We start from the raw sequence: 20675 nt of genomic DNA on the forward strand, positions 1-20675 counted from the left end.
ATGGCACGGGGCCGGCGGGGGGGCCCGGCTGGGGGAGCCAGGTGAGCGCAGCCAGGGGGCAGCTGCTCCATGGCTGGGGGGGCACAGGGCCCCCCATCTCCCTATCCCCCGGGTACAGCCGAGCCAGGGCAGAGCCCAGGGTGAGGGTCTCATGGGGGGGCCCATCCCACAGCCCCGGTGCAGCCGAGGCAGGAGGCAGGCGGCGGGTGCTCGCTGCAGGTTTATTGCTGCTGGGTGGCCCCCAGCCCACCCCACCCCACCCCATCCCCAGGCCAGGCAGGGGGCACAGGGCCAGCCCCATGGTGGGAGCTCCCACCAGAGCCCACCCCAAGTGTCCCCGGGGTCCTGGCCCTGCACCCATGGAACTCGTGGACCCCCGTGCAGGATGGGGGTGCGGATCCCATTGGCACGGGCCCCCCCCATCCTGGCTGCTGCCCCCATCCCCACCCTGGGGCACGGCCTCCCCACACTGTGGGGAGAGAGCAGACGTGGGGGCTCCCGTGGCCGTGGGCGCCCCGGTTGTCAGGGGGGGCCATCGCCTGTTTCCAGCCTGCTGTCCCCCAAGCCTGTGTGCTCGTGGCTGCTGGTGGTGGTGGGTACCCCAGGGGGGTCAGGACCGGGTCCCCCCCAGGGGCCGACGTAGAGGCGGGAGCGCATCGGCCACTTCTGCAAGAGAGGGAGAGGGGTCGGGGCTGGGAGGGTGGCCCTTTGTCCTCCTGCTGCCGGTGACCCACACCTGGAGACAGGGGGACCCCAGGGACCGGCTGCTGGTGTGTGTGAGGCACGCTGGGGGACCCCGGGGTGGAGGGGCTGGAAGCTGAGGGAATGGCTGCCAGCATGCACTGGGGACCCCCGGGACCGGCTGCATCGTGCACTGGGGGACCTGGGGGGCTGGCTGCTGGTGTGCATGGGGGATAAGGGGGGACCCCAGGGACTAGGTGCCAGCATGCAAGGGGGACCCCGGGGACTGGTGCCGGGGAGCTGGACCTCGAGGCGGTGGTCTCACCTTCAGGGGGTGCAGGAGTGGGTGTCCGTGGAGCGGGCAGGAGGGAGTGGGCGGGGGGGGCCCGTGGCCCAGCGCGTGGCTGAGGTGGGCGATGTAGCTGGTGGCCAGGACGAGGATGTCCAGCTTGGAGAGCTTGGTGCCGGGGGGCACGGCGGGCAGGGCTGCCTGCAGCGACAGGAAGGCCCGGCGTAGCGCCCGCACCCGGCTCCTCTCCCGTGCCGCATTCTGGGGGCATGGCGGCCCGGGGGGACCCTGCGGAGAGAGGGGGGCTGAGCCGGCCCGGGGCCCATGGCACCCCACAGCTGAGGCTCGGGTGGGCACTGCCAACCCCAACGGAGACAGGGACAGCACCCGTCCTCCACGATGCCACCCGTCCCTGGGGAGCCAGGTGAACCCAGGACTCAGACCCACGGGGTGTCTGTGCCCCCACAGCTGCGTCCCGGGGGGCAGCCTGTGCCCCCCTGCCTGCACCCCACCAGGCTCAGTCCTGCCTGTGACCTGCACCCGAGTGGGCCAGGCTGGTGCTGCCTGGCACGCACCCCCTCCCCACGGCAGCCCCACGGCAGACCCCGGGGCCCTCTGTGCCAGGCGGCCCTGGTGCAGCGGGGCAAGGGGTGGCAGGCGTGTCCCTGGGGCTCCCTCCTGCCACCGTGTGTGGGGTCCGTGGGGTCCCACTCCTGCGCTCAGCCGGCTCCTTACCTGTCCTGCTGCCGGGGGGCTCCCCGAGTCTGCAGACGAGGGCCCTGGGGTCCTGCCTGCGCCCACTCCCCGGCAGCGCCGGGCAGCTCGTGCAGGGCTGCAGGCACCTCTCCTCCCCCGGGAGCCGGAGGCGGCGGTGGCCGGGGAGCAGCCGTACGTGGCGGCCGGCCCCGCTCCGCATCCCCCGCCGTCGCCTGCCCCCACGCTCTCAGCCATGCCAGGCCCCGCTGGGCAGCTCCTGCTCGCGCTCCTGCCTGCACCTCTGCCCCACGGAGCGCTGGTGGGTCGGGGCGACCCGGGGAGCGCCGTTACGTCCCCCCGCCGCCTCCCGGCACGGCACGGCCCACGGCCTCGTCTGGGCGGGCGTCTCGCCTCCCCCTCCTTGGCACCGTGGGATGAGCAGGAGGATACGGGCTGTCCCAGCCGGAGCCTCCCCCGGCCCGTGGCCGCCCACAGGAGTCCCGCTCACCCCACGGCCTGGCCCCAGCGCCGCGGGAGCCACCGAGCCCTGCGCGGGACACTGCGGGCACAGGCCATGTGCCGGGCAGGGCACCCACGTGGGGTCACACCGTGCCCCGGCCCCACATGCAGCCCACGTGCTTGAGGCCCCACCAGCGGGACGGGAGCCCGGTGCTGGTGTGGGGGGGCAGGCACCCGCCTGTGGCCATGGGCCCACCCCGTGGGGGGGCTCCCGCACCCGCCGCCACCCGGCACGGGCTGAGGGGGTCCTCTGGGGGCTGCGCCACCCCCAGCCCCCCTGACTCCAGCCCCAGCACACCTGGAGCCTGGAGCACCCCAGCACCCACATCCCCCGCCGGGCAGCAGGGTGAGGACCCCCGGGGGGGCCGGCACGGGAGGGGCACAGCCGGGTCAAGGCTGGGATGGGGGAGGCACAGTGAGGCAGCCGGGGGGGGGACACAGGGCTGGGGGGCCGCACGGGGGCCCAGGCCGCCCCCTCCCCATACGGCTCTGTGGGTGGGGGTGGCGGGGTTGGGGCTGAGCGGGGACAGCGGGACCCCCCAGCCCCCGAGGGACCGCGGCGCGCAGACCCCATGGACACGCGCGACACCCCCCCCGTCCTCCGAGCCGCGCATGCGCTGCGTGGGGAAGGGGCGATGAGGCGATGGGAAGGGACGGGGGAAGGGGCGGGGGAAGGGGCGGGGCTCAGAGCGAAGGGGGCGGGGCTCTGGAACGGGGGGCGGGGTTCGGGAGCAGGGGCGGGGCTCAGCGCGAAGGGGCGGGGCTCTGGAACAGGGGGCGGGCTTCGGGAGCAGGGGGCGGGGCGGACGCGGCGGCGGAGCGGTGACGCAGCAGCGCGCTGACGTGTGCGGCGCAGCCATGGCGCCCCGGCGGCCGGCCGAGCTGTACCGGGCGCCCTTCCCGCTCTACACCGTCCGCCTCCACCCGCGGCGGCCGCTCGCCATCACCGCCGGCGGCGGCGGCGCCGCCAAGACCGGCATCCGCAATGGCGTGGTGCGGCTCAGCCGGGGGCGCGGGCTCCCGCGGGTGGGGGCGGGCGGGCGCCGTGGTGGAGCGGGGTGAGGAGGCCCCGGGGGCCGCGGGACCGGGGCGGGGGACCGGGGCGGGAGCGTAGGCCGCAGGCGTGGGGCGGAGGGAGGCCCGGCTCGGCGTGGGGGGGGGCCGAGGCGGCGGCAGGCGGGTGCTGCGGGGGCGGCCCCGGGGTGGGGGCGGCCGGAGCGGGCCCGGTGGAGGGCTGAGACCGAGCCCTGTCCCGCAGCACTTCCTGCAGCTGGAGCAGATCGGGGGGCAGCTCAGCGCCTCCCTGCTCCACTCCCACGACACGGAGACCCGCGCCACCATGACCATGGCGCTGGCCGACGACATCATCGCCGCGGGGCAGGACGCCAGCTGCCACATCCTCCGCTTCAGCCTGCAGGCGCCCGAGGCCAAGAGCAGCTCGGCCGGCCGCAACGGTGAGGTCCCGCTCTCCCCCGGGGGGGGGGGGTGCGGTGTGACAGCACCTGCCCTGGGTGCCGTGGGGCAGGGCATGGGGAGCTGGGTGGTCAGTGGGGTGCTTTGGAGATGGGGCAGTGCCCTGGACTGCCCCCCCAGGCCTGCCCTGGACTCCCGGGCTCAGCCCGCCTGGCGGCGGGGAGCTGTGTCAGGGATCCGTGCCGTCTGTCCCACCGCAGGCAGTGGGGAGAAGGGGCCACGGAAGCGGAAGGGCCCCAGCCCGGCGGGGCAGGGCGACACACAGAGCCAGACGAGCGAGGTGACGGTGGAGAGCCTGCACAGCGTCCGCACGGATTTCAGCCCCGATGCCCTGCAGAAGGCCGTCCGCTTCAACGCTGACTGCTCTCTGCTCGTTACTGGCGGTGCCGATGGCTTCCTTCGTCTCTGGGAGGTAGGCGTGGGGGGAGCCGAGACTGGGCATCAATGCACTGGCGGTAGCGTGCATCCAGCAGAGAAGGCCAGGCCCCAGCAGTGCCAAATTGGCAGTGCCTGCGGTTCTGTAATGCTGCGTCTTCCTGACAACCCTGGGTCCTGGGGCTGCCAGGGACCCCTGGCCCGCGGGGCTCAGCTCTGACACTTGCTCTGCCCTTGCAGTTCCCCAGCATGAAGAAGACACTGGAGTTCAAAGCCCATGACGGGGAGATCGAAGATATCGCGCTGGGTCCTGACAACAAGGTGAGTGTCGGGTGGCTCCCCGGTCCCACAGGGAGAGCTGTCCTTGGACGCCCACGCTGTCTGCGTGCAGGTGGTGACGGCGGGACGGGACTTCCAGTGCTGCGTGTGGCAGCAGGACCAGCTGGTGATGGGGCTGCGCTGGAACGAGAACCTGCCTGGCATCCCCGACAAGGCTTACCGCTACCAGGCCTGCCGGTGAGGCAGGGGCCAGGGCACACAGGCAGGGGGCTGGGAACAGACAACCCCCGCGGCTGCCACCCCAGACTGAGCCTTCTCCCAGTCCCTGCCGTGTCTGCGGGGAGGGGCTCCCCTGGGCCGGGAGAAGGAGCGGCTCTGCTGTCTGCTTTGGCGCTGGTCTGTGTCCAGGTTTGGGCTTGGGAGAGGGGAGAGAGGGTGCTGGGCCCCAGCGGGCCCCCCCGGCAGTCCTGGGTGAAGGTGGGGTGGCAGTGCTGGCCGTAGGGACCGATGCACCCCGTGCTCTCTTGCTGCAGGTTCGGGGCTGTGGAGGACAGCGCTGGGGCACTGCGGCTCTATACGGTGCAGGTGCCCCACAAACGGGAGCGCCGCCCCCCACCCTGCTACCTGACCAAATGGGATGGGAAGAGCTTTCTGCCGCTGCTGACCCGGCCCTGCGGCAACGAGGTCATCTCCTGCCTCTCCATCAGGTACCCCGGGGATGGGCGGGCACGGGGCCGGGGGCCACCCCAGCCCCTGCTCACTGTCCTCCCCCCTGCAGTGACTCGGGCACCTTCCTGGGGCTGGGCACGGTGACGGGCTCTGTCGCCATCCACATCGCCTTCTCGCTGCAGGTGAGCTGCGGGGCTCCTCGGGGAATGGCCGGCTGGGCAGGGAGGGGTGCGGGGGCAGCCCCAGTGCCCCCCCACCCCGGGGCTGGGCTGCCTTGGACCACCCCCCCCTCCTGCCCTTCAGAGGCTGTACTACGTGAAGGAGGCGCATGGCATCGTGGTGACGGATGTGGCCTTCGTCCCCGAGAGCCGGGGCGGGCGGGAGCTGCTGGCGGGGAACGAGGCCGCCCTGCTCAGCGTGGCCGTCGACAGCCGCTGCAAGCTGCACCTGCTCCCCAGCCGACGTAGGTGCCGGGGGGGCTGCCATGGGTGCTGGGGTGCCCACTGCTGCTCCCAGCCCAGGGCCAGGCTGCCTTTACCCATCCTCCAGCATGTATGGGGGGGCTGCAGCACCCATCCTCCTCCCCCTCTCCTCCGCAGGCTCCCTTCCCGTCTGGCTGCTGCTGCTGCTCTGCGCCGGGCTCATCGTGGCTGCCATCCTACTGCTGCAGCTTGCCTTCCCGGGGTTCCTGTAGCCCCCTGGCCCCCCCAAGCACCATGACAGAACCCCCAGGCTGGCCAGCTTTGGCCATGCCTCGGCCCACCCCAAGCAGACTGTGAAGCAGATGAGGGACCAGCCCCGGCCCTGCCCCCCCCGACACGGGCACGAGGGGAGGGGGCGAGGGGCCCAGGAGCCGCTTGGGGCCCCGGCCCAGCAGGACTGTGCCGGCTGCGGTGCGGGGCTGGCCCCGGGAAGGAGGGGGTCCCGCCAGTCCTCCGCCCCACTGCTGCCATTAAAACTGGAGTGCGAAGGCAGCGCTGTCCTGTCTGTGCTGGGGCAGGGGGGAGCGGGGGGGCTGACTCCAGTGCTGCCCCTGGCAGGGAGGGGGGCTGCTCTGGGCCTAGGCCATGCCCTCCCAGCCCACGGACACATGGCTGCAGCTGCAGGGGGGGTGTTTATTGTGGGGTCAGGCAGCACCCTGCCCCGCAGCCCCATCCCCGTCCCCCTCCAGCTGCCGCAGCTCCTCCCTGTGCTCGAAGACTGCGCTGATGAACTGGGCGAAGAGCCGCTCCATGTAGCTGCCGGGGCGGGGGCAGAGCCCCTCCAGGAAGCCGAGGTGGCCCCCATGGGCCGTCACCAACAGCGCCACGTGGGGCAGGTGCCCGGCGGCTTCCACGGGGATGGCTGGGCAAGCATGGCAGGAGGGGGTTAGCCACCGGCGTGCCCTGCTGTGGGTCTGCACCCACTGCCCCCCACAGCCCGCCTCCCCCTCCAGCTCACCGTGCAGGGGGGAGAAGGGGTCGTCAGAGGCGTTGAGGCAGAGCACGGGCACACGGACGCGGTGCAGCCAGCGCGCGGGGCTGGCTGCCTGGTAGTACTCGTGGCAGGAGCGGTAGCCGAAGGCCCGGGCCGTGTAGCGCTCGTCGAACTCCCGGATGGTGCGTGCCTACGGGGGGGGGTATCAGGGGGGGCTCGGCCCACAGGGCCGGGGTGGGGGCCAGGTCCTACCTGCAGCACGTGCTCCACGTCCACCTTCTCTCCGATCGCTGCCCTGTGCCTGCATCAGGCCCGGGGTCAGCGCTGGGCAATGCTGCCAGCCCCGGGCTGGGTGTGTGGTGTGTCCCCCCCCTCCATCCCGTCCCCCCCACCTGCTGATGAGGCAGCGCAGGCTGGCGGTGAGGCGCTGGTTGAAGAGCAGGTTGTTGAGGGGCTGCTCCAGCGAGGCGGCTGAGGCGTCGGGGTCCCAGCTGGGGCAGAGGGCCATGGCCGCCGCCAGCCCTGCTGCCCACCCCCGCCGCCCCAAGTAGTTCAGCACTTGCATCCTGCGGCGCAGCCGGTCAGGGGCAGCCATGCTGCCATCCCGTCCCATCCCCGGTGTGGGTGCTGCCCATACCCGCCCAGGGAGACACCCACGGCCAGCAGCGGGGCCCGTGGATACCGGCGCTTGATGTGGGTGATGGCCGTCTCCAGGTCCTCGGTGTTGCTGGCACAGAAGGTCCGGGGGGTCTGAGGGGGGAGCAGAGCTGGGGCCGGGCTGTCCTGGCTCGGCACGGGGGGGGGGGGGTCGGGGGTCTCACCCACCAGCAGCTCCTCGCCCCGGCAGCCCCGGTGGTTGAGCACGACGGACCTGGGGAAGAGGGGAGGTGTGAGGGGCTGGCGGGTCTGCGGCCATCCCGTCCCCGGGGCTTACCTGTAACCGGCACGGCTGGCCCGGTGCACCAGGCAGAGCAGGTAAGCGGCCTGGCTGCTGCCAGTGAGGCCCGGGATCAGCAGGACAGTGGGGCAGGCACGGGGGTCTGGGTGCCAGTTGCTGTCGGCATCCTCGGCCCAGTCAAGGATGAGCTGCCCGCCGTCGGGGGCGCGGATGGCCTCGCTGCGGGCAGAGCGGCGGGTCGGCGGGGCAGCGGGGGAACCGGGCCGGTGCCGGTGCCGCGGGCTCACCTGCGGTAGGAGACGGGCGGGCGGGCCCAGAGCAGGGCCCCCAGCACGGTCTGCAGGCGGCCCTCGAAGCACCAGGGCGTGGGGTAGAAGGTCTCGCCCACGGCGGGGCAGCGCTGCTCCAGGAAGGCGCGGAGCCGCGGGCCGGCGGCGAGCAGCGGCCGCTGCGGGGGGGGGGGGAGCCGGTCAGCGGGGCCGCTCGGCGGAGCCCGGACGGTCCGACCCGGCCCCGGCCCGCGCTCACCCGCGGCACCCGCGCCCAGTAGTAGCCGAGGAGGGCGGCGGTGGCGGCCGCCAGCAGCGGCGGGAGCAGCGGGAGTGGGGACGGCACCGGGAGCTCCTCCGCGCCCATCGTCGCCTCTGCACGGGGACGACCCCGCCCCTAAGGGACGGCCCCGCCCCCGTGGGACGGCCCCGCCCCTGGGGATAGCCCCGCCTCCGCGGGATAGCCACGCCCCCGTGTGATGGACACGCCCCCGTCGTGACCCCGCCCATCACGCCCCGCCCCGGAGCGGGCGCGTGTCGCGCCGGCGGCCATCTTTGAGGCGGGCACGGGCGCAGGGTGCCGGTTAACCCCTGCGCTGCCGGCGGGGCGCGGCTGGAGCCGCCGCGGGCCGGGGCTGAAACCCTCCCGGGCAGGGAAGGACCCGGCGGGCGGGTTCGGTCCCGGGGTGGCGGGCCCCGGCCGGTGCCGGTACCGGTACCCGTACCCGTGCCGGTGCCGGTGCTGGCGGACGTGTCGGCTACGTGGCCCGGGGCGGGGCGGGCGGCACCGAGACGTGAGACCGGGTCCGGGTGAGTGGGCAGCGGCGGCCGCGGGGGGTGTTGTGGCGGGTGGGGGGGGTTGTGCACTGTGTGTGCAGCGTGTGTAAAGGCTGCTGCGAGCGGTGTGAGCAGTGTGAGCAGTGAGCGGTGTGAGCGGTGTGAGCGGTGCACGCAGTGTGCGCCGTGCCCCGCCGTGCGCCCACGCGTGCCGCCCGCTCGCCCCGTTCCCGCTGCCGTCCGACAGTGTCAGCGGGTCCCCGCCGCGCAGGAGCCGCTGGACGCTCCCGGAGCTCCCCGTCCCGCCCCGTCCCGGGGCTGCTGCTCCCGCCCGGGATGGGGGGGGGGGGGCGGCCGCGCCCGGGGGGAGCCGCTGCAGGTGCCAAGGCGGGTGGCTGGGGGCTGCAGGCGGGGGGCTGCAGGCAGGGCTGGCAGGGGGGCGAAGAGGCCGGACGGGACGGGAGGGCTCCGGGACGGGTGGACGGTGCCGTTACCGTGTCTGTATGGAAGCGCCTCGTGCAGAGCCCCCCACCCCTCCCGCTCCTCGCCAAATGCCGGATTCCCCCCGTACACACCGTGGCCAGGCATGGCCCCCCCCGCCCCCCCCCCCCCCAAACCAGGGGTGCCCACCCTGCTGCTCTCGCCCGAGGTCGCAGGATGAGGAACCCACTGGTGGTCCTGCTGCTGCTGCTGGGTCCGGTGGCACAGGCTGCCCCCAGGGCTGGGGGGCACAGGTATGGGGGGGCAGAGGTATGGAGGGGGTTGCATGGGCATGGGGGGAGGGCGCAGGTGTGGTTTGGGGGCACAGGTGCAGATGAGCGCCCAGGCATAAGGGGGGATGCAGAGGCACAGACTGGGTGCACGGGTGCAGGTGAGGTGCACAGGCATGGCTGGGGCACACGGCGGTGGGTGGGCACAGAGGAGTGCGCAGTCAAGGACTGGGGTGATGAGCACAGGGGTGCACACAGGGCTGCAGGGGCCGTGGGTGGAGGGGATGCTGTGGGGGACATCAGGCCAGGCTGGGGCAGGCAGCCCCCCCCTCGCTGCACCCCAACCAGGGGCACAGGTAACCTCCCCTTCTCCTGGCCAGGCCTGAGGCCCCACTGGCCACGACTGACCCGCTGAGCCCGGAGCTGCCCACGCTGCCGTGAGTCCTTGCCCCTTGGGGAGCCCCACACCACTGGACCCTGCACCCCTGGCCCGGGGGCTGCACATGGGGGGAGGTGATGGGTGGGTGTGGGGCACAGGCAGTGCCCAGCTGGCTGTGGGGCAGGGTGGTCCTGGGGACAGCTATAGGGCAGAGCAGCGCTGGGGCAGGCTGTGGGGCGGGGGGGGGTTCATGCTCACCCCCAGCCCCACCACCCCCAGGCTGCTGCGGAGCGCAGTGAGGAGCCTGGGGCCGCCGGAGCAGGACGTGGAGGCCATGACACGGGAGCAGGGTAAGGCCATGGGGGGCCGGGGGGGCCAGCGGTGGCAGGGATGCGGCCCCAGTCCCATGGCACCCCGTGCCCCACAGCCCTGCTCTACCTCTTTGTGCTGCACGACCACGACCGGAGCGGACGCCTGGACGGGCTGGAGCTGCTGCAGCTGCTGGGCACGGTGCTGGCGCAGCGGGATGGGGGGTGGCCAGACCCCGACACGGTAGGTCCCATGGGGATGAGCCCTTGCACCCCACAGAGCCCCTGGGCCGGGCCCTCACCCCATTCCCCACCCCGTCCCTGCAGGTGACCATGCTGGTGGACCAAGCCCTGGAGAGGCAAGACCTGAGCAGGGATGGGCTGCTTGACCCCCCCGAGCTGTTGCTCTTGCCCAGCCGGGGCGGACCCCCAGGGCAGCCCCTCCAGCAGCAACTCGGGGAGCTGCTGGCAGGAGCTGTGGCTGTGCCTGGGGTGGACACGGCGATGCCTGGGGGGGACGCAGGGGTGAGCGGCCCAGGGCATGGCCCGGCAGGGGGGCAGGCAGCCACCCAGGCTGAAGCCCCCAATGCTGAAGGCATGGAGGTGGAGGAAGCCCCTGAGCCTGAAGGCCCTGATACTGAAGCCGTGGAGGCAGAGGAAGCCCCCGAGATTGAAGCCCCCGAGGGGGAGGCAGCCCCAGTTTGGGGGGACCCCGGGGAGGGGTAGGCAGTGGGGGGCTGTGGGCAGGGCTGTGCCAGCCCCACCATGACTCTGTGGGGTGCAGTGCCCTGGCTGCTCCCTGCCCTGCTCAGGGCACATGGTCATGGGGGGGGGTCCCTGCAGACCCCCCACAGCCTGCGGTGAGGCTGGGGAGGACGGTGGGGCTGGGATTGTGCGGTTGCCCCTGTAACACAGCGGGACGGAGAAATACAGGCACTGCTGCCGGTGCTTGCCTGGGCCGTGGTCAGTGCAGAGAGGGGCCAGGCACAGCCTGGGGGGCACAGGAGGCAGCCCTGGGGCTTTATTGGCAGCGGGGTGGGGGGTGCTGGGTGTGGGGGGAGGGTGGCTCCAGGGGGGTGTGGGGGGGTCTCCTGGCACAGGGTGCCCGGCTCAGACGATGCCGTCGAAGCCCTGGATTCCACATTTCCTGCCCGCGATCTGGCAGCCGAAGGTGAGGGCGTCCTGCAGGCTCCTCCCTGGGGAATGGGGGTGTCAGCCCTGCCCGGACGAGGCGGGCCATGCCAAGCTACCCCATGGCCAAGCCCACCTGCCGAGAGCGCAAAGATGACGGCAGCATTGAAGGTGTCCCCAGCCCCCAGCGTGTCCACAAGGGTCTCCGGGGGGAAGGCGTCCGAGTGCACCAGCTCCCCATCGGGCCCCACGGCGTCAGCCCCCTCCTCGGCCCAGGCACAGATCAGCGTGGCCCTGGGGGGTGGTGGGGGTGGTGGGTGCAGGGTGTGGTCGTGCCCCCCCGGCCCGCACCCCTCCCGAACCCCCCTACCCCGGCTGTACGCGGCCACGCAGCCCCCTCAGCGCCTCGGGAGCCGAGCGGTACCCGAAGTGCCGGGCCAGGTCCTTGCTGATGAACACCTGCGGGAGAGGGGCTGGGACGGGGGGGGGGGGGCGATGCCCCCGACACCCCCAAAGCGTGCATTGCTGCACCCCGACTGCACCCCCAGACCCCAACCACACCCCCTGGACCCCGACTGTGCCCCCCCCTATACCCCATCTGCACCCACCCCTCCCACCCTGCACCCCCCGACCGTCCCGTACCTGGACCCGCCCCACTCCCGCCCGCGACACTCTGGCCGGGCCCCTGACCCCGCCCCAGTCGATAGCCCCGCCCCAGCCCGATTCCCCGCCCCCTCCATAGCCCTAGCCCCGCCCCAGCCGGCAGCACCGCCCCGCACCACGTGGCCCAGGCCCATCAGCGGCAGCAGCTCCTCCCGCGGCTTCTCCACCTCCACCGAGGTGCGGACCCGCTCGGCCGCCGGCCGGGCCCGGTTGTGCCGCTCCACCCGCCGCATCATCGCCGCCTGCTCCGCCGCGTTACGGGCCTGCGGGCGCACAGCCCCTGGCACCGGCACCGGCTGCCTCCGGGGGGGTCCCCCGGCCCCCACTGCGGGGGTCGTCCCCCCCCAGCCCCGGGCTCACCTCCCAGTGAATCCACTTGTACTGGGAGAGGTCGACCCGCTCGAAGTCGCGGGCCGTCACATCGGGCAGGTTCCTGCGGGGCGGGGGTCAGGGGGACCTCCGGCCGTGGGACAGGGCGGACCCTGGTGACCCCCAGCCTGGCCGGGAGCGAAGGGCAGCGGTGGGGGCTGTGGAGGGCTCAGCGCCACCCAGGGCAGAGGTCCCCGTGGGGGTGGCACCGCCTGGGTGAATCATTAACGATGGCGCAGCGGGACCCCAAGGTGGATGCAAAGAGCAGCACCGCCGCTGCCGCACTGCAGCTGCTGGAGCCGGGGGGGTTGGCGATGCCCACCATTGACCCTTCCACCATTGACCCGCATGAGTGCAGCAGGCCCTTCGCCCTGGCGAGGACCGTGGCTGCCCTGCCGGCACCGGCATGGCCAGGGAACTGCTGTCCTGGGCACTGGGCGGCTGCCACATGCAGTGCTGGGCATCCCCACAGGGGCCGTGCCGGCTGTTCCGCACACTGGAGCATGTGGATACCACCGCCAATCACGGCTGTGGCACAGGGGCTGATTAGGGACTGCAGGGATGATGGGCAGTGATTGCGCATGCAGGAATACGGGGAATCACCCAATCTGGCGTGTGGGACCCCCCGGCAGGCAGCACAGGGCTGGCGCCGGCAGACCCTCTGCCGGAGGCCAAGCACGGTGAGACCCCCGGGGTGCAGGGGGTGGCCTGGGTGCCCGGCTTGGCCAGGGAGAAGGCAGGGAAGGTGCTGCAGCCCTGAGGTGACCCGGCTGAGCGCTGCCCGCTGGGTGACCGGGGCCAGGGACTGGTGTCCTTACGTGTCGTAGAGCATGATGGTCCGGGAGCCGCTGGCGGCGCTGACGATGCAGCAGGCGCAGGGCACATCCCCGTGGGGCTGCCAGGCCACGTGCGTCACATCCACGCCCCGGCGCTGGAAATCTGCCGCAATGAAACTTGGGGGACAGAGAGCGGGGTGAGGGGTGCCACGCACCCGCAGGCATGTGGGACGGCATGTGCGCCCCGGCTAGCACCGGCGGTGACGATGGAGGCAGGCAGGCGGCTGTGGCACTGCATGGCACGTGTCCAGCCAGCTGTGCCGCAGCTTGGCTGGGACGAAGCTGCCGGCGGAAGAGAAGTGGAGGGGCCGGTGGGAGCGTCAGGGCAGGGGTGGCCCCGGGTCCCCCCCCAACCCCCCGCACCCCACTTACTCTCCGGCATGCCTGGGGGCCAGTGAGCCCATGAAGGCGCAGGGGGCTCCCAGCAGTGCCAGCACCGTGCAGGAGTTGGAGGCGTTCCCGCCCCGCTGCCACCGCTGCGACACGCACCTGCAAGGCCGCGGGCCGTGGGTGCCGGGCCGGCCCTGGCAGGAGCACCGGCGGGGCTGTCCCATCGCCCCCCCCCCCGCCGCCCCCACCGGTACCTGGTGTCGGTGTCCTCGGCGGGGTAGGCCGGCACCACGGTGATGATGTCCAGGCACACCAGCCCCACGCACAGGATCCGCTTCTCCCCCGCCGCCGGGACGGGCTCGGGGTCGGGGTCCCGCCGGGCGGCCGCCCCCGCTGCCATGCTGGGTCCGCTCCGCTCCGGTACCTGCACCGGCAGCGTCCGCCCCGCCCCGCCTCAAATTGGGTCCCGCCCCGCTCTCCGCGCCACGCCCCTCAAGACTCCGCCAATCAGAGCCCGCCGCTACGCCGTTACTCCCACCGCGGGCGGGGCGAGGGAAGGGCGCGGCCATGCAGGACCCTCCCCCGGGGCTACGCCCGCGCGCATGCGCGCGAGTGCCGGGGCGGGGGCGCGCGCTGCCCGCGCCCACAGCCCGTTGCGCGCGCGCTGCCCACACGCACGCGCATAGGGCGCTTTGTGCGGGCACGTTCGTTGTTCACACCGACCCCCCCAACCCCCTCCCCGTGGCAGACCCCACCCGTGTCCGCGGCTGCAGGTCCCACGGCCGGGCCGGGCAGCGGGTCCCCAGAGTGGGGCTGGACCGGGGGAGGGGGCCGGGGGGAGAGCCTGGAGCCGAACCGGGGACGGGTGGGACGCGGGGGGTGCCGTGGGGCGAGGACACGGCCGTGGGGTCGGCGTGCGGGGGGTGCCGGCCCCGGGGCTGGACTCTGTCCGGGGCAGCTGAGGGAGCACCCACGGGACCGGGTCCGGTGCCACCGCAGGGTGCGGGGGGGGGTCCCCCACCCTCCCCAAACCTGCACCCCCACCTGCACGTGGTGCAGCAGGGGGAGCAGGCGCAGGCGTGGGTCGGCAGGTGCTGGGCGGGGGTGCCGGCAGGCCCGTGGGAGCGCCGCTGGGCAGGTTAATGTGTCACCGGGCTGCGGCGGCACGGGTGGGAGGGGACGGCAGCAGGAGCGGGAGCGGTGGCACAGGTAGGCGGCCGGGGTGCGGGACGGGCGGCGGGGCTGAGCCCCCGGGCACCGGCAGCAGACGCGGCCCAGGGTTGCCCGGGCAGATGGGACGGGTCACCGAGTCCTCGCGCTGTGCCGGGGGCTGCACCGAGGCCCTGCCAAGCTGCCTTGTGCCGGTGGCACAACCTTTGCACGGGGCAGGGAGCGCCCGGGCACGGCGCCTGCGGGAGCCCATACCTGCCTTGCCGCAGGGCTGCGGTCAGGGCAGGCCCTGCCAGCGGCTGCGTGGGGCTGGGACACCCACCGGGGACCCTTCCTGCCTGTGCCGGGGTCCTGCCTGCGCTGCCCCCAGAGCCGCTGTGCCGCCAGGGCCGAGGAGTCGGGGTATGGTGGGGGCCGAGTGCCGGGCACTGCAGGGTCCTGGGTGTCCCTCGCCACGCCTTGGCCACGTGTGCCGTGCCGTGCCGGGCAGCGCCAAGCTGAGCCTGGCTGTGCCGTGTGGGGCCGTGCCCCTGCGCCGGTGGCAGGATCTCCCTGAGGGCCAAGCGCTGGCTCGGGGGCTGGGGGCTGGTGCCATGTCAGGGTGATGCCGTGCTGCTCCCTGCCCACCCTCCCGCTGGCACCCCCAGGACTCCGGGAGCGGTTGCGGTGCTGGGATGGATGAGCGGCTGCGAGAGCTGCGTCTGCGGGAGGAGAGGACCTTCCTGCAGAGCGTGGCGCGGGAGGAGGCCACGGAGCACCCCCTCAGTCGGCGGCACAGTCGGGCACCCGCCATCGTCCCCGAGCCCCTCACCAACGACGCTGCTCTCTGTGTGCCCAACAGCCCCAAGTCGCGCAGGTAGTCGGCAGGACCCCAGGGGGACCCGGGGGGGGGGCTGGTGCTGCCCTGCCCGTGCCCCTGTGTCCCTGTGCCCCCAGGGACCTCAGCCTGATCGCGGAGGCGGTGGGACGCAGCGAGTTCCTGCGGCGCCTGGGCGAGGGCTGCCCCGAAGCGCTGGCCCAGAGCTTTGCCCCCGTCTGGCACGGCCCCGGGGACACAGTGCTGGCCGAGGGCACCGAGGGCACCGCCATGTACATCGTGGCAGGTGAGAGTTCGGTGCCGGCACGCGGGCTGGGTCATGTGTGTGCAGGCATGCTGCAGGCGTGCCTGCGTCTGTGCCCACCCGTGAGTGTGCATTGGGGTGAGCTCGTCTGCTGCGCCTGTGCATGTTGGGCTGCCGCACCTGTGTGTGCCCGTGTGTGCCTGCGCTGTGTGCGTGTGATGCCGCTGGCCGTGTCTCTCTGCAGAGGGGCAGCTCAGCGTGAGCCAGCGGGGCCGGCAGCTCCGCATGCTGGGGCCGGGTGATGTGTTCGGGGAGCTGGCCATCCTCTACCACTGCAAGCGCACTGCCACGGTGCAGGGTAAGGGCAACCCCCCCACTCCACGGGCCCCGTGTCGTCGTCCCCCCCAGCCCCCCAGTGACACCCCTCTGCCACAGCACTCAGCCCCGTGCGCCTCTGGGCCATCGACAGGCAGCGGTACCGTGCCATCGCCACCAGCAACGCCAAGCAGAGACGAGCCGAGATCCTGGGGTCTCTGCGAACGTGAGTGGGGCCCGGCACCCGCCGGCACTGCCCTTGGCCCCCACCACCCCCAGGCCCCACACCCTGACCCCCTTGGGGGGGGGTTGCCGGCCTCTCCTGCCAGCCCTTGCCTGCAGAGTCCCCTCCCAGTCCCAGCCTTGTCCTCACCATCATCCCCACCCCATGTCACCCTGTTCCCATCCCTGTCCTCATTCTTATCCCCATGTCCATTCCCATCTCGTCTCCAGCCCCAGCTCATCCCAATCCCTGTTCCTGTCTGATCCCCGTTCCCGTGCCCAGCCCCACCGCCACCACATCCCCATTCCCCAGCCCCAGCCCTGGACCTCTCCATCCCCTTCCCCAGCCCTGCCCGCTGCCTGTGCTGGGCTCCAGGGTGCAGGAGCCCAGGCAGAGTGCAGGCAGGGTGCAGGCAGAGTGCAGGCAGACCACGGGAGCCCAGCCGGCCCCTCTCGCCCACAGGGTGCACTGGCTGCGGGACCTCTCCGACAGCCACCTCTGCAAGCTGCTGGATGCCATGGAGGAGGTGGGTGCCCAGGAAGGGCCCCCCCCATGCAGGGCCCTGCGGGGGCTGGGACACGTCCCCATGGGCCTGAAGCCCGTGGGGGGGTCAGGGGCATAATGCGGGGCCTGGGGCTGGGATGGTGGGTCTGGGACTGGCTGGGGGGGGCTGCCTGCCCCCCCTGCCTGCCCCCTGCCTGCCCACCCCATCCCGCCCCCCGCAGTGCACCTTCACGCCCGGCCACGTCATTATCCACGAAGGGGATGAGGGGGAAAACTTTTACATCATCCTGAAGGGAGAGGTGGGTATGACACCCCGCAGCACCGGGGAGCCCCCCACAATGGTGAGGGGCAGGGCCCTGCCCTGTGTCCCCCGCCCCGTCCCCCCGTCCCCCCTCAGCCCGTTCCCGTGTCCCGGCGCTGCAGGTGCGGGTGAGCCGGCGGGTGGACGGGCAGGAGAAGCTGCTCCGTGTCCTGGGCGCTGGCGAGCACTTCGGGGAGCTCTCCCTGCTGCAGTAGGTACCCTGGCTGCCGTCCCCCCACCCCGGCAGCACCCGCGGTGCCAGCCTGGCCTTGCCACCTGGCTCCGGTGTCACTGGCCAGCCTGGGCTTGCTGTGGGCAGAGAGCTGGTCCCTGCGGTGGGGGGGGGTCCTGGCAGTGCCACCCCACACCCCAGCACAGCCCAGGCATCCGCAGCATCTCCAGAGAAGGCACGGCACAGCTGTTGTGTGCTCACACGCGTGCCAGCCTTGCACGTGCACACTTTGAGCTTTGTGCTGTGGTGACACCCCCCCCCCCGCGGTGACACTCCCCCCCCGCAGTGACACCCTTCCCACTGCCTGCAGCATCCCCAGGGCACCCCGGGTGCACCGGGATGGGGCACATGCCAACTCACCTGCACCAGCTCCCTGTGCACACCCAGCTCTTGCACACCCCCTCGCCATGCACACCCCCCCCCCCCAGTCTCTTGCCCTCCCCCTGCCTGTCTCTCTCCCCCCCGCATGACCCCCAGCCTCTGCACAGGAACAGCCGCCGGACAGCGTCGTGCCAGGCCCAGGGACACGTCACCTGCATCACCGTGGCCAAGGAGTGGGTGTCCCTGTGTGCCCCCCCAGCCTGTCCCTGCCAGACCCCCCCCCGCCCCACTGACCCTTCCTCTGCCCCCCAGAGACTTCCTTGAGATCAGCCCCTTCTGCCCCCGGCAGCTCTCAGAGCCGTGAGTGTCCTGGGACCCTGGAGCCCCCAGGACCCCCAACCCGTCAGGGGACCCCAGGGCAGTGCTCGGCTCCATGGGGAGCCCCCAGCCCCAGGGGAGACACCCAGTGGGGTGGGGGGGCTGGTCGGGGGGGGACAGGGGGTGGGGGTACCATGGGGGATGAGGGAGATGGGGGTGGCCATGGCCTGGGGGGGGATCAGGGGTGAGGGGGCCCGGGGCGATGGGTGTAGGGTGGTCAGGGGCGATGGTCCTGGCAGAGAGCCGGTGGCCGGTGATGGTGCGGCTGGGCCAGGGGCTGCACCGTGGCCCTGGACTCTGCCCGGGGTGGGTGGCCCAGTCCAGGCATCGTCCTGCTCGCACTGAGCCCTGTGGCACAGGGCTCTGCTCACTCCACCATGGAGGTGCCCCCCCACCGTGGACCACCCGGCCAAGGTAGCTCCATCCTGGTCCCACACATGGGTCTGGGTCCCTGCTGCCCCCCCCCACACCCTGTGCCCGTCCCTGGTGGGGCCATGGGGCTCCAGGGCCGTGGGGAAGGGACTGTGGGGAGGGGGCTGTGAGGGTGCCCGGTGCTGAGCAGGGACTGGCCCCACTGCCCCCCGCCCCCCCGGCTCCTTCCTACCCCAGAAACACGTCTGAGACAGAAGCGCCTGCCCTGGAAGGTCCCGGGAGGTCAGTGCGGGATGGGGACTGGGATGGGATGATGGGATGGGAGGGGATGGGGATGAAGAAGGAGGTGAGAACGAGGACCGGTGCAGGAATGGGATGGAGATGTGATAGGGAGGGGATGAGAATAGGGATGGGGCCACCCTGCCCTGGGACTGGGCTCCCTGGCCTCAGGCCGTGGGGGGGCGGTGGTGGGGGGGCAGACAGCAGCAAGTCAGCCAAAGCCCAGCCCTGTGACTGGGGGTCACCGGGGTCCAGCTGGGTGACACAGGGTCCCTGGGGTTGCTCTGGGTGCTGCAGCATCCCCATGGCCCAGGGTACAGCCTGGTGCTGGGAGGTCCCTGAGGTCCACCCCAGCACCATCCCTGGGGAGCAGCGGGGGGGGGGGTCCTGGGCCCCAGTAGGGTTAGGTGTCAGCAGCCCCTCGGTGCTGGTGCGGGTGCTGCAGGGCCATGGTTCCCACCCGCAGGGGTTGGGGGTCCCCGAGCCTGCGGCAGCCCCTGGCACCGGTGCGGCTGGAGGACCTGGTGGCCGTGCACTACGAGGAGGGGCCGCGGCAGGGCCAGCGCGTCATCCTGGGCACCGGCGGCTTCGGCAGGGTCGAGCTGGTGAGAGCCGGATGCTGCACCCCCCCCCCCCCCCCCCAACAGCTCCTGGCACCCAGCCCCATCCTGCCACGACTGATCGTGCCTATCCCGGTGCCCGTCCCGGTTGCCCATGGCCGCCCGTGCCCAGGTGCGGTGCGGGGAGCGACTCTTTGCGCTGAAGCAGATCCGCAAGGACTGGGTGGTGCGGACGCAGCAGCAGGAGCACGTGCGCACCGAGCGGCGGGTGCTGGCGGGCAGCCGCAGCCCCTTCGTCGTGGGGTGAGACCGGGGGCTGCGGGCACTGGGGGGGCAGTGGTTGGGGCGGCGCGGCCGCTGGCAGCGCCGAGGTCCCGCCGACCCCTCTCTGCCGGCAGGTTTTTCGGCACCTTCCGGGATGGGCAGTACGTCTACCTGCTGCTGGAGTTCTGCCAGGGCGGCGAGCTGTGGACCAAGCTGCGTGAGATGTACGGAGACAGGGTGAGCGCGGAGCGAGGGTGGCAGTGCCGTGCCATAGGGCACCACGCAACCGCCGGTCCCTGTGGTGCAGGCGCTGCTTTGAGGAGCCGCTGGCCGTGTTCTGCTGTGCCTGCGTGGTTGAGGGTCTCGAGTACCTGCACGGCCGCGGCATCGTCTACCGCGACCTGAAGCCCGAGAACCTCATGCTGGACCAGCGCGGCTACGTCAAGCTGGTACCGGGGAGGGTGTCCCAGCAGCACCAGCACTGCCGCAGCAGTGCCCGGGCAGGGGGTGGCGGGGGCTGCGCTGGCTGATGGCACTGGCACCCACAGGTTGACTTTGGCTTCGCCAAGGAGCTGGGGCGGGGGGAGAAGACCTACTCCTTCTGCGGGACCCCCGAGTACCTGGCGCCTGAGATGCTGCGCCAGGAGGGCCACGACTTCGCCGTCGACTTCTGGATGCTGGGCATCCTCGCCTTCGAGCTGCTGGTGGGCAGGTGAGCGGGCGCTCCCGGGGCCGGCCGAGCCCCCCCCCACAGCGAGGTGCCCACCTGCCTGTGCCCCGCAGGCCTCCCTTCCACAGCGCCGACCCCCAGCAGATCTACAGTCGCATCCTGGACGGCGTCTTCTCCTTCCCCGCTTTCCTCGGCGAGGCCGCCTGCTCCCTCATTGGCAAGCTCTGCAGGTGCTCAGGGCACACAGCGCGGGGTCCTGCAAGGGTGGGGGGGCATGGGGGGGGTGCTGGGTGCAGTGGGTGTGCTGGGCAGGGTTGAGGCACCTTGGGTGCCCTGGGTGCATCACTGCACCCCAGTGTGCACGGTGGGGGGGGGGGGCGGGTCCCCCACGTACATCATTGGACCCCAGTGTGCCGGGGGGGGGTGCCCCCCCAGCCCCTGCCCCCACCATCCCCTTGCAGGCGCCGTCCAGGTCAGCGCCTGGGGAACACGGCCACCGGCATCCGCGGCATCAAGAAGCACAGGTGAGGGGGGGGCGGTGGGACCCCCATGCTCCACTCCCCCCAGCCCCTCCTGCAGCCCCCCCTCTCCCCCCCCAGGTGGTTCGGGGCCGTGAAGTGGAGGAAGCTCTCGCTGCGGCAGCTGGAGGCACCCACCCTGCGGCTCATCAAGGAGGTGAAGTGGGGGCTTGGGGGGCTTGTGTGGGTGCTGTTTGGGGGGGGCAGGAGGGGCCGGCTCTGACCCTATTCCCCCCCCCCAGGGACCCCCCTACGTCAACTTCAAGCGTTTCTCAGTCGACTGGACACCAGCAGAGGATGAGTTCTCAGGGTGGGATGAGGATTTCTGATGGCAGCAGGACCCCCCCCCAGGCCGGGCTGGCTGTGCCCCCTCCCCACTGCACCCCTGGGCCGGGGCGATGCCGGGGGCTGCCCTGTGGCCTCGTGCTCTCCTGGGTGGG

At 72.7% G+C, this 20675-nt stretch overlaps 6 protein-coding genes across 9 annotated transcripts; 3 read left to right on the plus strand and 3 right to left on the minus strand.

The window, feature by feature from the left end:
• Positions 1-345: 345 nt before the first annotated feature.
• On the minus strand, positions 346-1921 carry TCF23 (transcription factor 23). The gene is made up of 3 exons (XM_052810321.1): positions 1706-1921; positions 1007-1600; positions 346-666 (listed from the first exon to the last, which is right to left on the minus strand). Exons 1-3 carry the CDS (start codon positions 1919-1921, stop codon positions 523-525), a joined length of 954 nt encoding a protein of 317 aa, XP_052666281.1. The 3' UTR covers positions 346-522.
• A 1083-nt stretch (positions 1922-3004) lies between these two features.
• Positions 3005-5955, plus strand: PREB (prolactin regulatory element binding). Its single transcript, XM_052810230.1, has 9 exons — positions 3005-3178; positions 3444-3639; positions 3859-4070; positions 4274-4354; positions 4425-4549; positions 4846-5019; positions 5091-5163; positions 5285-5444; positions 5581-5955. Exons 1-9 carry the CDS (start codon positions 3044-3046, stop codon positions 5673-5675), a joined length of 1251 nt encoding a protein of 416 aa, XP_052666190.1. The 5' UTR covers positions 3005-3043; the 3' UTR covers positions 5676-5955.
• A 138-nt stretch (positions 5956-6093) lies between these two features.
• ABHD1 (abhydrolase domain containing 1) lies at positions 6094-7951 on the minus strand. Its single transcript, XM_052810317.1, has 9 exons — positions 7824-7951; positions 7583-7743; positions 7332-7514; positions 7223-7268; positions 7035-7147; positions 6790-6963; positions 6650-6698; positions 6422-6587; positions 6094-6325 (listed from the first exon to the last, which is right to left on the minus strand). Exons 1-9 carry the CDS (start codon positions 7929-7931, stop codon positions 6108-6110), a joined length of 1218 nt encoding a protein of 405 aa, XP_052666277.1. The 5' UTR covers positions 7932-7951; the 3' UTR covers positions 6094-6107.
• A 145-nt stretch (positions 7952-8096) lies between these two features.
• On the plus strand, positions 8097-10686 carry CGREF1 (cell growth regulator with EF-hand domain 1). Of its 2 annotated transcripts, none has more exons than XM_052810254.1 (6): positions 8097-8406; positions 8962-9075; positions 9432-9488; positions 9710-9780; positions 9858-9982; positions 10066-10686. In XM_052810254.1, exons 2-6 carry the CDS (start codon positions 8999-9001, stop codon positions 10462-10464), a joined length of 729 nt encoding a protein of 242 aa, XP_052666214.1. In that variant the 5' UTR covers positions 8097-8406; positions 8962-8998; the 3' UTR covers positions 10465-10686. The 2 variants fall into 2 exon arrangements, with proteins under 2 accessions (XP_052666214.1, XP_052666215.1); XM_052810255.1 differs by having other exon boundaries at positions 8097-8374; positions 8998-9075.
• Positions 10687-10699: 13 nt separating this feature from the next.
• On the minus strand, positions 10700-13517 carry KHK (ketohexokinase). 3 transcript variants are annotated; one of them, XM_052810251.1, is made up of 8 exons: positions 13322-13517; positions 13110-13226; positions 12720-12854; positions 11893-11965; positions 11649-11795; positions 11240-11328; positions 11006-11163; positions 10700-10934 (listed from the first exon to the last, which is right to left on the minus strand). In XM_052810251.1, the coding sequence occupies exons 1-8, from the start codon at positions 13465-13467 to the stop codon at positions 10849-10851; spliced, it is 951 nt and encodes a 316-aa protein (XP_052666211.1). In that variant the 5' UTR covers positions 13468-13517; the 3' UTR covers positions 10700-10848. The 3 variants fall into 3 exon arrangements, with proteins under 3 accessions (XP_052666211.1, XP_052666212.1, XP_052666213.1); XM_052810252.1 differs by lacking the exon at positions 13110-13226; XM_052810253.1 differs by lacking the exon at positions 11649-11795.
• Positions 13518-14838: 1321 nt separating this feature from the next.
• On the plus strand, positions 14839-20673 carry LOC128151895 (cGMP-dependent protein kinase 1-like). The gene is made up of 19 exons (XM_052809686.1): positions 14839-15093; positions 15174-15340; positions 15543-15656; positions 15734-15839; positions 16299-16362; positions 16562-16639; positions 16764-16852; positions 17362-17427; positions 17507-17554; positions 18182-18226; positions 18690-18828; positions 18956-19086; positions 19182-19271; positions 19355-19496; positions 19596-19759; positions 19831-19947; positions 20179-20241; positions 20317-20392; positions 20478-20673. The coding sequence occupies exons 1-19, from the start codon at positions 14912-14914 to the stop codon at positions 20562-20564; spliced, it is 1968 nt and encodes a 655-aa protein (XP_052665646.1). The 5' UTR covers positions 14839-14911; the 3' UTR covers positions 20565-20673.
• The last annotated feature ends 2 nt before the right edge of the window (positions 20674-20675 follow it).

This window comes from Harpia harpyja, chromosome 15 (genome assembly GCF_026419915.1).
Source record: "Harpia harpyja isolate bHarHar1 chromosome 15, bHarHar1 primary haplotype, whole genome shotgun sequence".
In the NCBI taxonomy this organism is placed as follows: domain Eukaryota; kingdom Metazoa; phylum Chordata; class Aves; order Accipitriformes; family Accipitridae; genus Harpia; species Harpia harpyja.

Bases quoted from the DNA above. Each gene is read 5' to 3' on its own strand.
- KHK (XM_052810251.1), bottom strand. From the start codon at position 13,467: ATGGCAGCGGGGGCGGCCGCCCGGCGGGACCCCGACCCCGAGCCCGTC. The intron at 13,227-13,321 runs GTACCGGTGGGG...GCGGCCTTGCAG, and splicing joins GCCGAGGACACCGACACCAG to GTGCGTGTCGCAGCGGTGGC. The intron at 12,855-13,109 runs GTAAGTGGGGTG...CTGTCCCCCAAG, and splicing joins GCCCCCAGGCATGCCGGAGA to TTTCATTGCGGCAGATTTCC.
- TCF23 (XM_052810321.1), bottom strand. From the start codon at position 1,921: ATGGCTGAGAGCGTGGGGGCAGGCGACGGCGGGGGATGCGGAGCGGGG. The intron at 1,601-1,705 runs GTAAGGAGCCGG...CCGCTGCACCAG, and splicing joins GCCCCCCGGCAGCAGGACAG to GGCCGCCTGGCACAGAGGGC. The intron at 667-1,006 runs GTGAGACCACCG...CCTCTCTTGCAG, and splicing joins CACTCCTGCACCCCCTGAAG to AAGTGGCCGATGCGCTCCCG.
- ABHD1 (XM_052810317.1), bottom strand. From the start codon at position 7,931: ATGGGCGCGGAGGAGCTCCCGGTGCCGTCCCCACTCCCGCTGCTCCCG. The intron at 7,515-7,582 runs GTGAGCCCGCGG...CTCTGCCCGCAG, and splicing joins CCGCCCGTCTCCTACCGCAG to CGAGGCCATCCGCGCCCCCG. The intron at 7,148-7,222 runs GTGGGTGAGACC...CTCCCCCCTCAG, and splicing joins GCCGGGGCGAGGAGCTGCTG to ACCCCCCGGACCTTCTGTGC.
- LOC128151895 (XM_052809686.1), top strand. From the start codon at position 14,912: ATGGATGAGCGGCTGCGAGAGCTGCGTCTGCGGGAGGAGAGGACCTTC. The intron at 17,555-18,181 runs GTGAGTGTCCTG...TTCCTACCCCAG, and splicing joins CCCCGGCAGCTCTCAGAGCC to AAACACGTCTGAGACAGAAG. The intron at 20,242-20,316 runs GTGAGGGGGGGG...CTCCCCCCCCAG, and splicing joins CGCGGCATCAAGAAGCACAG to GTGGTTCGGGGCCGTGAAGT.
- CGREF1 (XM_052810254.1), top strand. From the start codon at position 8,999: ATGAGGAACCCACTGGTGGTCCTGCTGCTGCTGCTGGGTCCGGTGGCA. The intron at 9,076-9,431 runs GTATGGGGGGGC...TCTCCTGGCCAG, and splicing joins CCCAGGGCTGGGGGGCACAG to GCCTGAGGCCCCACTGGCCA. The intron at 9,781-9,857 runs GTAAGGCCATGG...CGTGCCCCACAG, and splicing joins GGCCATGACACGGGAGCAGG to CCCTGCTCTACCTCTTTGTG.
- PREB (XM_052810230.1), top strand. From the start codon at position 3,044: ATGGCGCCCCGGCGGCCGGCCGAGCTGTACCGGGCGCCCTTCCCGCTC. The intron at 4,071-4,273 runs GTAGGCGTGGGG...CTGCCCTTGCAG, and splicing joins GCTTCCTTCGTCTCTGGGAG to TTCCCCAGCATGAAGAAGAC. The intron at 5,445-5,580 runs GTAGGTGCCGGG...TCTCCTCCGCAG, and splicing joins GCACCTGCTCCCCAGCCGAC to GCTCCCTTCCCGTCTGGCTG.